The sequence below is a fragment of the Megalobrama amblycephala genome, linkage group LG12 (genome assembly GCF_018812025.1).
Source record: "Megalobrama amblycephala isolate DHTTF-2021 linkage group LG12, ASM1881202v1, whole genome shotgun sequence".
NCBI classification, from domain to species: Eukaryota; Metazoa; Chordata; class Actinopteri; order Cypriniformes; family Xenocyprididae; genus Megalobrama; species Megalobrama amblycephala.
The window spans coordinates 31916283-31930794 of NC_063055.1; the positions used below are offsets into that span (position 1 = coordinate 31916283).

The following is a 14512-nucleotide window of genomic DNA, read 5'->3' on the forward strand; positions in this document are numbered from 1 at the left end:
TTATTTTTTTGTTTAGTACTGTCCTGAGTAAGATATTTTACATAAAAGATGTTTGCATTTAGTTCACAAGACAAAACAATAGCTGAATTTATTAAAATAACCCCATTCATGTGAACCATTGATTCTCAATACTGTGTGTGGTTACCTGATGATCTACGACTGTTTTTATGTTTTGTGATGGTTGTTCATGAGTCTCTTGTTTGTCCTGAGCAGTTAAACTGAACTCTGTTCTTCAGAAAATTCCTCCAGGTCCTGCAGATTCATCAGTTTTCAAGCATTTTTGCATATTTGAACCCTTTCCAGCAGTGGCTGTATGATTTTGAGATTCATCTTTTCACACTGAGGACAATTGAGGGACTCAAACTCAACTATTAAAAAAGGTTCAAACATTCACTGATGCTCCAGAAGAAAACACTATGCATTAAGAGCCGAGGGGTGAAAACTTTTGAATTCAAATATAAAGGTAAATTGTACTTAATTTTTCTGCCAGGAAACATGCAAGTATCTTCTGTTGGTTCCGAATGGCAGTACTAAATGAAAAACAATGATATTTAAACAAAATAAGAAAAATTGTGACATCTTCATCCTTTTCAAACGTTTTCACACCCCGACTCTTAATGCATCGTGTTTCCTTCTGGATCATCAGTGAATGTTTGAACCTTTTTTAATAGTTGTGTTTGAGTCCCTCAGTTGTCCTCAGTATGAAAACACAGATCTCAAAATCCTACAGTCACTGCTGGAAAGGGTTCAAATATGCAAAAAGGCTTGAAAACTGATGAATCTGCAGGAGCTGGAGGATTTTTCTGAAGAACAGAGCTCAGTTTAACTGCTCAGGACAAACGAGACTCATGAACAACCACCACAAAACAAAAAAACAGTCGTGGATCATCAGGTAACCACACACAGTATTGAGAATCAATGGTTCACATACTTATGAATGGGGTTATTTTAATAAATTCAGCTATTGAATTGTTTTGTGAACTAAATGTAAAAATCTTTTATGTAAAATATCTTACTCAGGACAGTACTAAACAAAAAATAACATGCATTTTGTATTATCTCTCTTATTTCATTAAAATTATTCACATTCACAGATTCTGCAAGGGGTTCACATACTTTTTCATGCCACTGTATGTCCATGTTCTTAATATTAATTCTAGAAATTGGACATTGAACGTTTGCTGACAATTAATATTAAACTTTACATTATACATATATATATATACAAACCCGATTCCAAAAAAGTTGGGACACTGTACAAATTGTGAATAAAAAAGGAATGCAATAATTTACAAATCTCATAAACTTATATTTTATTCACAATAGAATATAGATAACATATCAAATGTTGAAAGTGAGACATTTTGAAATGTCATGCCAAATATTGGCTCATTTTGGATTTCATGAGAGCTACACATTCCAAAAAAGTTTGGACAGGTAGCAATAAGAGGCCGGAAAAGTTAAATGTACATACAAGGAACAGCTGGAGGACCAATTTGCAACTTATTAGGTCAATTGGCAACATGATTGGGTATAAAAAGAGCCTCTCAGAGTGGCAGTGTCTCTCAGAAGTCAAGATGGGCAGAGGATCACCAATTCCCCCAATGCTGCAGCGAAACATAGTGGAGCAATATCAGAAAGGAGTTTCTCAGAGAAAAATTGCAAAGAGTTTGAAGTTATCATCATCATCATCTACAGTGCATAATATCATCCAAAGATTCAGAGAATCTGGAACAATCTCTGTGCGTAAGGGTCAAGGCCGGAAAACCATACTGGATGCCCGTGATCTTCGAATGCTACTGTAATGGAAATCACAACATGGGCTCAGGAATACTTCCAGAAAACACTGTCGGTGAACACAATCCACCGTGCCATTCGCCGTTGCCGGCTAAAACTCTATAGGTCAAAAAAGAAGCCATATCTAAACATGATCCAGAAGCGCAGGCGTTTTCTCTGGGCCAAGGCTCATTTAAAATGGACTGTGGCAAAGTAGAAAACTGTTCTGTGGTCAGACGAATCAAAATTTGAAGTTCTTTTTGGAAAACTGGGACACCGTGTCATCCGGACTAACGAGGACAAGGACAGCCCAAGTTGTTATCAGTGCTCAGTTCAGAAGCCTGCATCTCTGATGGTATGGGGTTGTATGAGTGCGTGTGGCATGGGCAGCTTACACATCTGGAAAGGCACCATCAATGCTGAAAGGTATATGCAAGTTCTAGAACAACATATGCTCCCATCCAGACGTGTCCTGACGCTGCGTGTTCAGCTCCTCCAGTCTAAATCCGTGTTCTCCTAAGATCCAGTATAGACTAGAGCATCCACGTTCTATATTTAAATCCTTTCACTTAGCCCAGTATATATATATTTTATTAATATCCTGTATCCAACTCTATCTCTATTAAAATCATATCCTAATAAATATTCTAAATCCTTATTTACCTTTCCTTTTTTGTTTAAAAATTATATTAATTCCTTCCTTTCTTCATCATACCTTTTACAATCATATATTACATGCTCCACTGTTTCTTTCTTCCCACAATTCTCACACAGACCAGTCTCATGTATTCCAGTTATAAACAATGAAGCATTCAATCCCGTATGTCCAAGTCTCATCCTAGTAATAATTACCTCTTCTTTCCTATTTCTACCACTTATATTTCTTTTAGTATTTACCATTTTTTTTAATATTATATAAATGTCTTCCCTTATTATCAGTATTCCATTTTTCCTGCCATTCTTTATTAATATTTTCCTTAATAATAGTTTTAACTTCAGCTTTACTTAAAGGAACATTAAAATCTATGACTTCCCTTTTTAAAGCATTTTTTGCTAATTCATCAGCAGATTCATTACCAGCTATTCCTACATGTGCTGGCACCCAACAAAATCCAACTATCACTCCTTTTCTTTGAATCCGCCACAATAATGTAAATATTTCACACAAAAGATCTTCTCTAGAAGAATGATGAGTTAATAGCGATGTTAAAACTGAAGCAGAGTCAGAGCATATCACTACTCTGTCTGGATTTACTTCCTCTACCCATGTTAATCCTATTATAATAGCAATCATTTCAACAGAATATATTGACAAATTAGATGTTAATCTTTTAGTTATGGATATTTTAAAATCTGGAATGTACACTCCTACTCCTGTAGTACCTGTTTTGGGGTCTTTGGATCCATCCGTATAAATGTGCATACTTGCATAAAATCTTTCCTGAATATACTTATTTACATTATATTTAATCTTACCTATTTCCTCCCATTCCCTTTTCTTCTCTAGGATCTCTAAATCAATTTTAATATCAGGAATTATCCATGTTGGGACCTCTCCCCACACAGGTGATACACTACATTCTATATTTGAAATCTGATATTTCTCTGCTAGCTGATGTATATTCCATCCATATCCTCTCCCTTTGTTGTTGTATTCCCAGCAATTATTTAAAACATCTTTAGCTATATGTTTTCCAGTATAACTCTTTAAAGCTGACATATATACCAAAGACAATTTAGCTCTCCTTAAACTCAATGGTTGCTTGATTTTTTTTTAAATCATTGTTTATAAAAAGGCAGCCTTCCGTTTAAGAAGCACCATGTGAACTTTTATTTTGGTTTGGTGTTATGACGTCATAAGGCTGCGCCGCTCTCATCTTACTCGACAAAGGTTTGTGTTTCTGAACGATTATGTATTTAAGGTGTTTAAAGCGATTCATATATATATATATATATATATATATTATTTATATATTATTTTTTTTTTTTACAAGTAACATAAAATAAATCAATTAATTGTTATGTTTAGTCATGGTCCGTGTGCGTAGTGAAATTATTATTTGAATAACCGTGGGTTTTAGCATTAGCACGAGGGTGTGTGTTGGGGGAAAAGATGGCCACGGGCTGCACTGACTTTGAGGAGTAGTTATGCCGCGTTCCAGGCAACCCGTAACCCATGTTTTCCAACCTTCTTACCCGTGAAAGTGCACTGGAACAGCAGTCAAACCCGTGACTTCCCACCCGTGAATTCGTACTAGATCGATGTACTCCCAATTACGGGTTCTGACGTCACATAGCCCGCGAAACAACAATGGCAGCCCCTACGGATGCAGTGTTTATGCAAGTGCACGGTAAAATAAAAGGTATAACAGCTTCTCTTGCCTTATGCGCCGTTTTCCTCCTCTGTTTCCCTCAAATATATTACAATATATTATTGTTAATGAGCATAAGCCCCTTACGGTCCGCCATGTTGGGTTGTTTACACTTTTACGCAGTTTTGCGTGATTTTCCTGGAACGCTACAAAGTCGTGAGTTGTTTTTTGAAGTCGTGACTTACGGGCTCAAAAACCTGCCTGGAAAGCAGCATAAAACACAATGGACCTTTTTGACACGAAGTTCCATATTTTTTCTTGTTAATGATTGCATTTATTAAATGTAGATCCCAAAATGATAATACTGTATTACTCACTCCCATGTCGCTCCAAATATGTATGGCTTTCTTTTTTTCCGTGAAACACAGGCTATATTTTCCATTTGTATTGGCATGGTCTAAAAATTGTTACATTGATACTGTTAGTTTGTCCCGTAAAGGGCTCATAAATGATGTGTTATTTGTCTGTAAGTAAAGTGTGTTCATACTTAAGTAATATTGGGTTTTTCATACTTAACATGACAAAATGTCTAAAATACAGGAAAAACTCCCGGTGAAACAATTAAGATCACGTGACATATCAAGATGGAGTATATTAAAGAGGAGACTGAGGACATGAGAATCTCAGAACCATTCAGAGTGAAACATGAAGAAACTAAGGAACAAACAGGTTGGTTCTTAAATGTGAACTCTGTTATTTGTTGCTTATTAAATTGTTGACATCTAAACAAATGAATGATAATTTTGAAATATGTTAGTCCTGTAAATTGGTATGATATTAAGAATCCAATCAAATGAATGCCACAATTAATGTGGCGGATGTATAAGAGCTATACGTAGATTTACAAGATGTTGAACTCATGATACCAATGTAAGTAGTCTGCATCAATACTAGTAAAATTTTACAGTTCTCAGTACCAGTTTGTGTATAGCATAAAGAACTATTAGCCTAAACTGTTTAGTGATTTAATTTGCTATTACTTAGTTTATTATTTAATTTTATAAACACCGAGACTATACTACAGGGCTGGGCGATATATTGCATGCGATTGTCACGCGCATTTCGTCAGTAAAGCCGGTTCTCTGATTGCCGCTAAATCGCCATCACCTGCTTTCAAATGGAGCGGCATTTAATAAACAGAGCCATAGTTCTCTGATAAGCTACGCAATATCACGTTCATTATCGAAGGCGATTCATCTGCGATAATGAACGCGGTATTGCGTAGCTTATCAGTGATCTACGGCTCTGTCTATTAAATGCCGCTCCATTTGAAAGCAGGTGATGGCGATTTAGCGGTAATCAGGTAACCGGCTTTACTGACGAAATGCGCGTGACAATTGCATGCGATATATCGCCCAGCCCTATGCTGATGTCTTTCCTCCATGGTATTGTTAACACACACCTGAAGGCTCAAGACGAGCAAACTGCCAAAACTTCTGCTTTTATAGAGGGGATCACACTTGCTGATGATCAATTAATCAAAGACATTTGATTAGCAGTGCCTGACTGCTACTTACCCTCTTAATTCCTATAGAAGCAGTAATGGTGTACATAGTTTGTCACACATGGCTTTTAATTTCATTTAATTTTTGCCTAGTTTTTGTTAAAACAATAATGACACACTGTTGTTGTTCATCTGAGGTTGTATTTACCTAATTTTAAGACCTGCCAAGGAACCAGATTAATTTTTCATTATTTCCTGATATATAGCGTTGGGGATAAACAGTTTAGGACCCTTGAAACCAGATATGTTGAATAAAGACCCGGAGTCAAAGTTTAAAAAAAATTAATAAATTGAAGAAAAATTTAATGAAGAATAGTTTGCAGTTTCATCAGCAGAAGCCAACTTCAAGTCTCACAAGGAGTTCCTAAGGCCGCCCTGCATACATACACATTTCCACACCAATTATACTCTAACAGAGTCTACTAACTACGTCATTACCAAGGTAAAAAGGATTCTGATTGGTTAAGAGAAGATAGACAAGATTAGAATTTTTCCACACATGGTCAGATAGTAAGAAGCGTATCTCCAGGCATCAGGAATCTGACGAGGGACCCCTAGATTTAGGGACTGGATGTCCCTTTAGGGTCGTGAGGTGGCGTCTCTCTGTCTCCAGCTTGAACTGCCAATTGTCCGGACCTGCACAGATTATTAGCACACATACACAGATTCACAGCTTCACAGCTTTTTCTCCAAGGTTGAAGTCAACCCAGGCTCCAACTGTAAACAGGAAAGTTTTCTTCAAAACATAAGATAACATGTTCTAGTTCTGTAGAGAATTACGTATAATATTCATCTTTATTCTTTAGAGAAGTACATAGAGACAGGATAACACTGTGAAATGAGAAAAAGTCACGTAGTCCAGCTACTAGGGTGACCTTTGTGACCTAGCTGTCCAGGGTGTTAGAGAAACATGGATCTATGGCTGGACATATGGTGAGAGTGTCTCCAAATGGACAGACAAAGACACAGATATCAGCAGAACTTCTGAAAAGAACATTTCAACAGCCACATAATCATTCTATGGATGTATATGAAACAAATCACTCAAATCAGTTAATAATAAAAGAGGTTACATATTGATTATTGATTATCACTCTTATTATAATCACTCATGTCAATCATTCAAAAAAGGATATATGTATATATAGTGAAGAGGCAAGGGAATTTTGATTATCTCCCTTCAATAGGCAGCAGAATTCAATAGGCTGTCCTTTCTTTCTCACATGACTGTGGCTGTTTGATGTCTTTTGCTCTTTATTAAATTGGTGTTAACTTGTTTTTTTTGTTTTCACCTTTCAGACCTGATGCTGCTTAAAGAGGAGAGTCCAGATCTGAATGAAATGGAGGAGGAAGATCAGTATGAGAAACATGATTTCATAAATGAAGATAGTCTTTGCTCACAGACTGAGAAGTCTTCCGCACAAAAAAGAGGCGAGGAGGCAGGATCTAAAAGATCTTTTACTTGCCATCAGTGTGGAAACTTTTTCACTACAGCAGGAAACCTTAAAATCCACATGAGAGTTCATACTGGAGAGAAGCCTTTCACATGTGATCAGTGTGGAAAGAGTTACACACGAAGCAATACCTTAAAGGATCATATGATGGTTCACACTGGAGAAAGACCTTTCGAATGTGATCAGTGTGGAAAAAGTTACACGCGAAGCAAGACCTTAATGATTCACATGAGGATTCACACTGGAGAAAGGCCTTACACATGCAATCAGTGTGGAAAGTGTTTCATACGTAAAGACAACCTTAAATTACACATGAAAATTCACACAAGAGAGAACCATTTTATATGCCATCAGTGTGGAAAGAGTTTCAAAGACATAGAACACCTTAACAAGCATGTGATAATTCACTCCGAAGAGAAGCCTTTCAAATGTCACCAATGTGGAAAGAGGTTCAAAATAAGTAAAAATATTAAGGCGCACATGAGAAGTCACAGTGAGGAGAAGCCTTTCAAGTGCCATCAGTGTGGAAAGGGATTTGTAATAAATAAGGACCTCATAAGACACATGAGAAGTCACACTGAGGAGAGACCTTTCAAGTGCCATCAATGTGGAAAGGGTTTAAAACATGAAGAATCGCTTGCTTACCACATGAAGATTCACACTGGAGAGAAGCCTTTCAGCTGCACTCAGTGTGGAAAGTGTTTCATACATAGAGGACAGCTTACTGTTCACATGAGAGTTCACTCAAGAGGGAACAATTGGAAATGTAAATTTTGTGGAGAGTGTTTTACAGAAAAGAAACTCCTTCAGATACATAGAAGTACTCACAGCCACAAAGAAAAGCCTTTCCCCTGTCCTCAGTGTGGAAAGCGTTACACATTTAAAGGACGCCTTAAGAATCACATCAGATCTCACAAAAGGGAGAAGGCATTCACCTTATTTCACCATGTGGAAAGTGGTTCATACATAAAGGACACCTTAATTGTCACATGAGACTTTATAAAAGAGAGAATGATTTAAAAATGTCAACCATGCAAAGAGTTTTACATACAAAAACAAAACAAACAAAAACACTTAAAAGGCATGTAAATATTAACAGAGGAAAGAAACTTTTATTTTTCAGATTTTTCATCTTCTTTTGTGTTCAACAGAAGAAAGAAAGAAACCCATACTGGTTTGGAACAACATGAGGGTGAGTAAATAATGACAGAATTTTTAAAGGGTTATTTCACCCCAAAATGAAAATTACTCACTCTTATGTCATTCCAAATCCAAACCCATAAGTCTTTAATTAATATTTGAAACACAAAGATATTTTGAATGAAATCTGAGACTGTCAAATTTTATTAAAATATCTTAATTTCTGTAAGAAAAAACCCTGTATGTATGCACTTTTCTTTGACATATCTATTTGTATTTTATTTGTATGCATTAATTTATGCATGTACCAGGTTGATGTAAAACATCATACAAATTATTTTTGACAAAATTAAACATTAAATGGAAGGGTCACCCTGTTAGGGATAAATTAACTCCATTTTAAAATACTTATGATTCTAATTTATGGGCATCGTGTACATTATGTAGACAACTCATACCCCTTTGTCCCTTTCAAAGCATAATAGATTATCAGAATAATATATGTGTATATATATATATATATATATATATATATATATATATATATATATATATATATATATATATATATATATATATATATATATAATATATATATATATATATATATATATATATATATATCCTGAGACACCTTCATCTGATGGATTTCTGAAGGCAGCATAGATGTATCCTTCGCTGCCTTTAATATCCCACAATCCTGCACATTCCATTCCCTGACTGTTAACTAAAAAAATAAAGATGGCATCTAAAATTTGAGGTTGGTGTGTCAGTTTGTGTATAAAGTGTACATTTTGACCAACTTTCCCCACTTTTGATGACATTTCTAGCGAGAAGTTAGTATTGTAGTAATTAAACATTCAATTTGTTGTTACCAAAGTGCTCTCTGTTTTGTTATCTGTCATTAAATCGTTACGCTGCCTCAGAAATCAGTTTTGTACCTTCGTGCGCTGCTTGCCAAGTCATTGCCTGATAGGGCAGTGAGGCAACAAGTCAGCTGGTTTTCGGATGCAGCAGTATTACATTAAAAGGTCATATATTTTATAAATGTGCTATATTGCAACTTCATCACAAATGTGTAATTACAAACATATTTAAAAGCATACAAGTTTCAATAAAAATGAAGTTAAAGTGTATTTTAGTTTATCATAAATTATTGTCTGTATATTTGAACTATATTTCAGTGACGATAGAAGAAATTATATTAAAGGTCTTCTTAATTGGGTTGAAAAAAAAGCACTCTAAAGTTAAGTTAATTGCATTTAACATAAATGTTAGCCTATAATACATTTTCGTCTCATTGCAATGAGCATGCAGTGTCCAAAAACATTACATTCATTTCACACTCAAGTATATTTTTTAAATTATATTATTTTTAATAAGAATGACACTTTTTAAAAGTGTACTCTTTTTCAAAACACAATTTGGAGAAACCGTGTCAAGCTATGAGCTTCTTAAGATATCAAGTAGCCTGGTTAAATAACTACAGTTAAATTCCTCTTTTCAAAAAAAAAAAAGAAAGAAATTCAGTCAGCTACATTACATGTTAGATAACTACACTGAAAAAACGTAAGGAGGCAATATATTTTTAAAAATTGTATGTGCGCCCAAAGTCTTGATTTGGACCTGATGGGACTTCTGTGCTGGGAATCTTTAGGCTCCACAGTTCAGATTTATTTGTCATCTTGTTGGCTCAGTTTGATTCTTATTCATCTAGTTATCACTGTGAGATTTCCAGCCTGAGTCATCAGAGCTGCCCAATATTATCTGCCTGCAAAACCAGAGGCTGCACTTTTAGGACCTTTGTTTTTGTGACAGCGCCATCTAGTTTAAATATTTAAACAAGGTTAACAATCGGTAGGTTTAGGGATAGGGGTTGGTTAGGACAATATATCAATTAAATTTAATCAGTAGCATTACCAACAGGTAGGTTTAGAGCTAGGGTTGGTTAGGATAATATATAAATTAAACTTTTAATCAGTTAAACAACTAAATCATTGCTAGGGTTCTAGCAATGCGGTTCTGAAAATAAAGCATGCTTTAGAAACATCAGCTTTTGCTTATTTTATATAATTTTATACAAATTTGATATAAATATCACATCAAAATGGTCTTAAAATGTTGACTGGGTTAGATTTTGAAATTCTTAAAAATGCCATTAAAGAATAAAGAATGAAATCTCTGTAGAAGAATGTCCTTGGACTATTTTGTGTGTTTGAGGCTATTATTCATTTTATATATATATATATATATATATACACACATTTATTTATTTTTTCAGTGTGCTGACTTGTTACTTTTCTTTTATAGTCCTACCAAAATAACCAAACCTCTGTGTATATGGACTAATCTGGACAATCCGGATAAAGTGCTGTACATTTGAAATAAACAAGACTTGGAAATTCTGTCATATGCTGAAACAATAGTTAAAAATAAATACTTTGTCTCAGGTTACTTCAGACATGGCACAGATAAGAAAACATTATCACTTAGCACTCAACATTGTGATTAAAAAAGCATGTTTTTTTAGCATAAAGATCAGACCACTCCTGTATCACAGCAAGAAAATTATTGATGAGTTTCTGTAACATTAAGTGCCCTCAGTTGTCATCAGAGTATAAAGGGTTTCTGCACCAGCTCACTCTTACAATAGTACTTATATTTTCAGCACATTGGTTGACAATTAAAAAAAAAAAAAATAAATATATATATATATATATATATATATATATATATATATATATATATATATATATATATATATATATATATATATATATATATTTGTCAACCAATGTGCTGAAAATATAAGAACTACTATATATATATAATTATATATATTGTGGACGGGACTTTTATTTTGGTCTGGCGTTATGACATCATAAGACTGCACTGCTCTCCTCTGGCTGAACAAAGGTTTGAGTTTTTGTGTGAGTATTTGAGGCGTTTAAATTTATACAAGTCGTTCAATCAGTTAATATCTTACATGTAGTTTGAAACGAATGGATTAGGTGCCATTTGACGCTTTACAGTTCAGTTTTCAGGTAATGGATATCTGCCGACTTCTTTCTATCATTTGTTTTCCTGATATTAAACATGAATAACGTCCAAACACACAGGAACAAGAAACAATTGGTGAAACAACTGATATCTACGTGACACTGTTTTCAAGATGGCATTTATTAAAGAGGAGACTGAAGACATGAACATTTCAGAACCATTCAGAGTGAAACATGAAGATACTGAGGAGCAAGAAGGTTGGTTTTCAAATGTGAACTCATTTTGTTCTCATGAAAATGTTGACATTTAAACAAATAAATAATCGTTTTGAAAAGTCATGACTTGAAATTGACATGAAAGAATCTGAACATATGAAGAATATAGACATATGAGTGTCACAACTAAAGCATTAGACATAATGCTGTTATGTCATAATCAATAAATCAATCACTATAGACACTCCAGAATCCTGAGTTAAATCCATGCTTTTTAAGAGAAATGTCAATTTACAAGATCCAGAACTCTTAGTGTTGTCACGATACCAAAATTTAAGTAGTCTGTGTCAATTCCAGTTTCAGTATATAGCAAAAACTATTAGAACTATTAAACAGTGTAATTATTTGATCTATTTTTTAAAAATGGTTGGTCTTCAGGGCACAGCTATGCAACATGTACATTTATGTGACTCTAGTGCAGGAGATGTCCACTCAGTTGACCAAAACACATCTTAAAGGATTAGTCCACTTTCAAAATTTTCCTGATAATTTACTCACCTTCATGTCATCCAAGATGTTCATGTCTTTCTTCAGTCGAAAAGAAATTAAGGTTTTGATGAAAACATTCCAGGATTTTTCTCCTTATAGTGGACTTCAATGGCCTCCAAACGGTTGAAGGTCAAAATTACAGTTTCAGAGCAGCTTCAGAGGGCTTTAAACGATACCAGACGAGGAATAAATTATCTAGCGAAACGATCGGTCATTTTTGGAAAAAAATACAACTGTATATGCTTTAGAAACACAAATGATCGTCTTGCACGCGATTGTCTTGAACGCAGCGCCAGTTCCGTTTTTTTCCATAAATAGAATAGGGAAGGCGTAGGACATACAGCGTAAGCTTGTTGAAGAATACGGAAAGCGGAAGCTTAAAGCCCTTTGAAGCTGCACTGAAACTGTAATTTTGACCTTCAGCCATCTGGAGGCCATTGAAGTCCACTATAATGGAATGTTTTCATCAAAAAACTTAATTTCTTTTCGACTCAAGAAAGAAAGATATGAACATCTTGGATGACATGGGGGTGAGTAAATTATCAGGAAAAGTTTATTTGAAAGTGGACTAATCCTTTAAAGTGTTAGTTCACCCAAAAATGAAATTTCTGTCATTAAATACTCACCCTTATGTCATTCCAAAACTGTAATTTTCGGAACACGAGTTTAATATATTTTTGATGAAATCTGAGAGCTATAAGCCAGCAACATCAATGCAACATTCAGTGCCCAGAAAAGGTTGTAAAGACATCATTAAAATTAGTCCATGTGAATACAGTGGTTCAACCTTAATATTTTGAAGTGACGCAAATACTTTTTGTGCACTAATAACAAACAAAAATAACGACTTTATTCATTTTTGAAGGTACTCAAGGATCAGAGTTGGGAAGCCCTGATCTAAATGATCATAAAATAACTGTTACAGGTATCTAAACTTGCAAATTTTTCATTATGATAATGATAGAATATCCTTTAGCACATTGAATACAAGTAGTCATTTGATGTCTGTTGCTTTATGTTAAGAAATTGGGCTTAACTTGTATTTTTCGTTTTTCAGACCTGATGCCACTTAAAGAGGAGAGTCCTGAACTGAATGAAACGGAGGAGAAACAACAGTGTGAGAAACATGATTTCATAGCTGAAGAAAAACTTTGCTTGCAGAGTGAAAACTCTTCCTCAGAAAAAAGTGGTGAGGAGGCAAGAGGATCTAAAAGATCTTTCACCTGTCAACAGTGTGGAAACTTGTTCACTACAGCAAGAAACCTTAAAATCCACATGAAAGTTCATGCTGGAGAGAAGCCTTTCACATGTGATCAGTGTGGAAAGAGTTACACAAAAAAAAAGACATTAAATGATCACATGAGGATTCACACTGGAGAAAGACCTTTCAAATGTGATCAGTGTGGAAAGAGTTACACCAAAAAAAAGACATTAAATGATCACATGAGGATTCACACTGGAGAAAGACCTTTCGAATGCGATCAGTGTGGAAAGACTTACACACGTAAAGACTCCCTTAATTTCCACCTGAGGATTCACTCAGGAGAGAACAGTTTTATATGTCATCAGTGTGGAAAGCGTTTTACACGCAAAGACTCCCTTAAATTACACATGAGAATTCACACAGGAGAGAACTGTTTTATATGTCTTCAGTGTGGAAAGCATTTCACACGTAAAGACACCCTCAATGTACACATGAGAATTCACACAGGAGAGAATTGTTTTATATGTCACCAGTGTGGACAGTGTTTCACGACTTTGAAACGCCTTAACAAGCACAGGATAATTCACTCTGAAGAGAAGCCCTTCAAATGTGACCAATGTGAAAAGGTGTTCAAAATGAAAAAGCACCTGAAGAGACACTTGACACTTCACACTGTGGAGAAGCCTTTTAAGGGCCATCAGTGTGGAGTCTGTGAACAGGTGTTCAAAAGAAAGAACGACCTAAAGAGACACATTACAAGTCACTCTGCAGAGAAGCTTTTTAAGTGCCATCAGTGTGGGAAGTGTTTAAAACATGAAGAATCCCTTACTTGTCACATGAAACTTCACACAGGAGAGAGGCCTTTCAGCTGCCCTCAGTGTGGAAAGAGTTTCATAAATAAATCATACCTTACTACTCACATGAGATTTCACTCAATAGAGAATATTTTTAAATGCACTCAATGTGGAAAGAGTTTTACAAAGAAGAAACACCTTAGACTGCATGAAAGTGCTCACCCCAAAGCGCAGTATTTCCCCTGTCCTGAGTGTGGAAAGAGTTTCACACCTAAAGAAAACCTCAGAAAACACATGAGAATTCACACTGGAGAGAGACCTTACACCTGGGAAGATTTTCTTATATAAAGTTGTCAAATGAAAATCCACAAAAGAAGGAACAATTTAAAGGTGCCCTAGAACTTTTTTTAAAAAGATGTAATATAAGTCTAAGGTGTCCCCTGAATGTGTCTGTAAAGTTTCAGCTCAAAATACCCCATGAATTTTTTTTAATTAATTTTTTTA

At 35.0% G+C, this 14512-nt stretch overlaps 2 protein-coding genes across 6 annotated transcripts; both read left to right on the forward strand.

Annotated features, from left to right (window-relative positions):
- The first annotated feature begins 3587 nt into the window (after nt 1–3587).
- LOC125280248 (gastrula zinc finger protein XlCGF52.1-like) lies at nt 3588–8338 on the forward strand. 3 transcript variants are annotated; one of them, XM_048210640.1, is made up of 3 exons: nt 3588–3667; nt 4689–4817; nt 6952–8338. In XM_048210640.1, exons 2-3 carry the CDS (start codon nt 4733–4735, stop codon nt 8097–8099), a joined length of 1233 nt encoding a protein of 410 aa, XP_048066597.1. In that variant the 5' UTR covers nt 3588–3667; nt 4689–4732; the 3' UTR covers nt 8100–8338. The 3 variants fall into 3 exon arrangements, with proteins under 3 accessions (XP_048066597.1, XP_048066598.1, XP_048066596.1); XM_048210641.1 differs by lacking the exon at nt 3588–3667 and adding an exon at nt 3712–4139; XM_048210639.1 differs by lacking the exon at nt 3588–3667 and having other exon boundaries at nt 4337–4817.
- Nucleotides 8339–11095: 2757 nt separating this feature from the next.
- Nucleotides 11096–14512, forward strand: LOC125280247 (gastrula zinc finger protein XlCGF26.1-like). Of its 3 annotated transcripts, none has more exons than XM_048210637.1 (4): nt 11096–11176; nt 11366–11503; nt 12876–12935; nt 13068–14512. In XM_048210637.1, exons 2-4 carry the CDS (start codon nt 11419–11421, stop codon nt 14354–14356), a joined length of 1434 nt encoding a protein of 477 aa, XP_048066594.1. In that variant the 5' UTR covers nt 11096–11176; nt 11366–11418; the 3' UTR covers nt 14357–14512. The 3 variants fall into 3 exon arrangements, with proteins under 3 accessions (XP_048066594.1, XP_048066595.1, XP_048066592.1); XM_048210638.1 differs by having other exon boundaries at nt 11099–11162; XM_048210635.1 differs by having other exon boundaries at nt 11128–11290.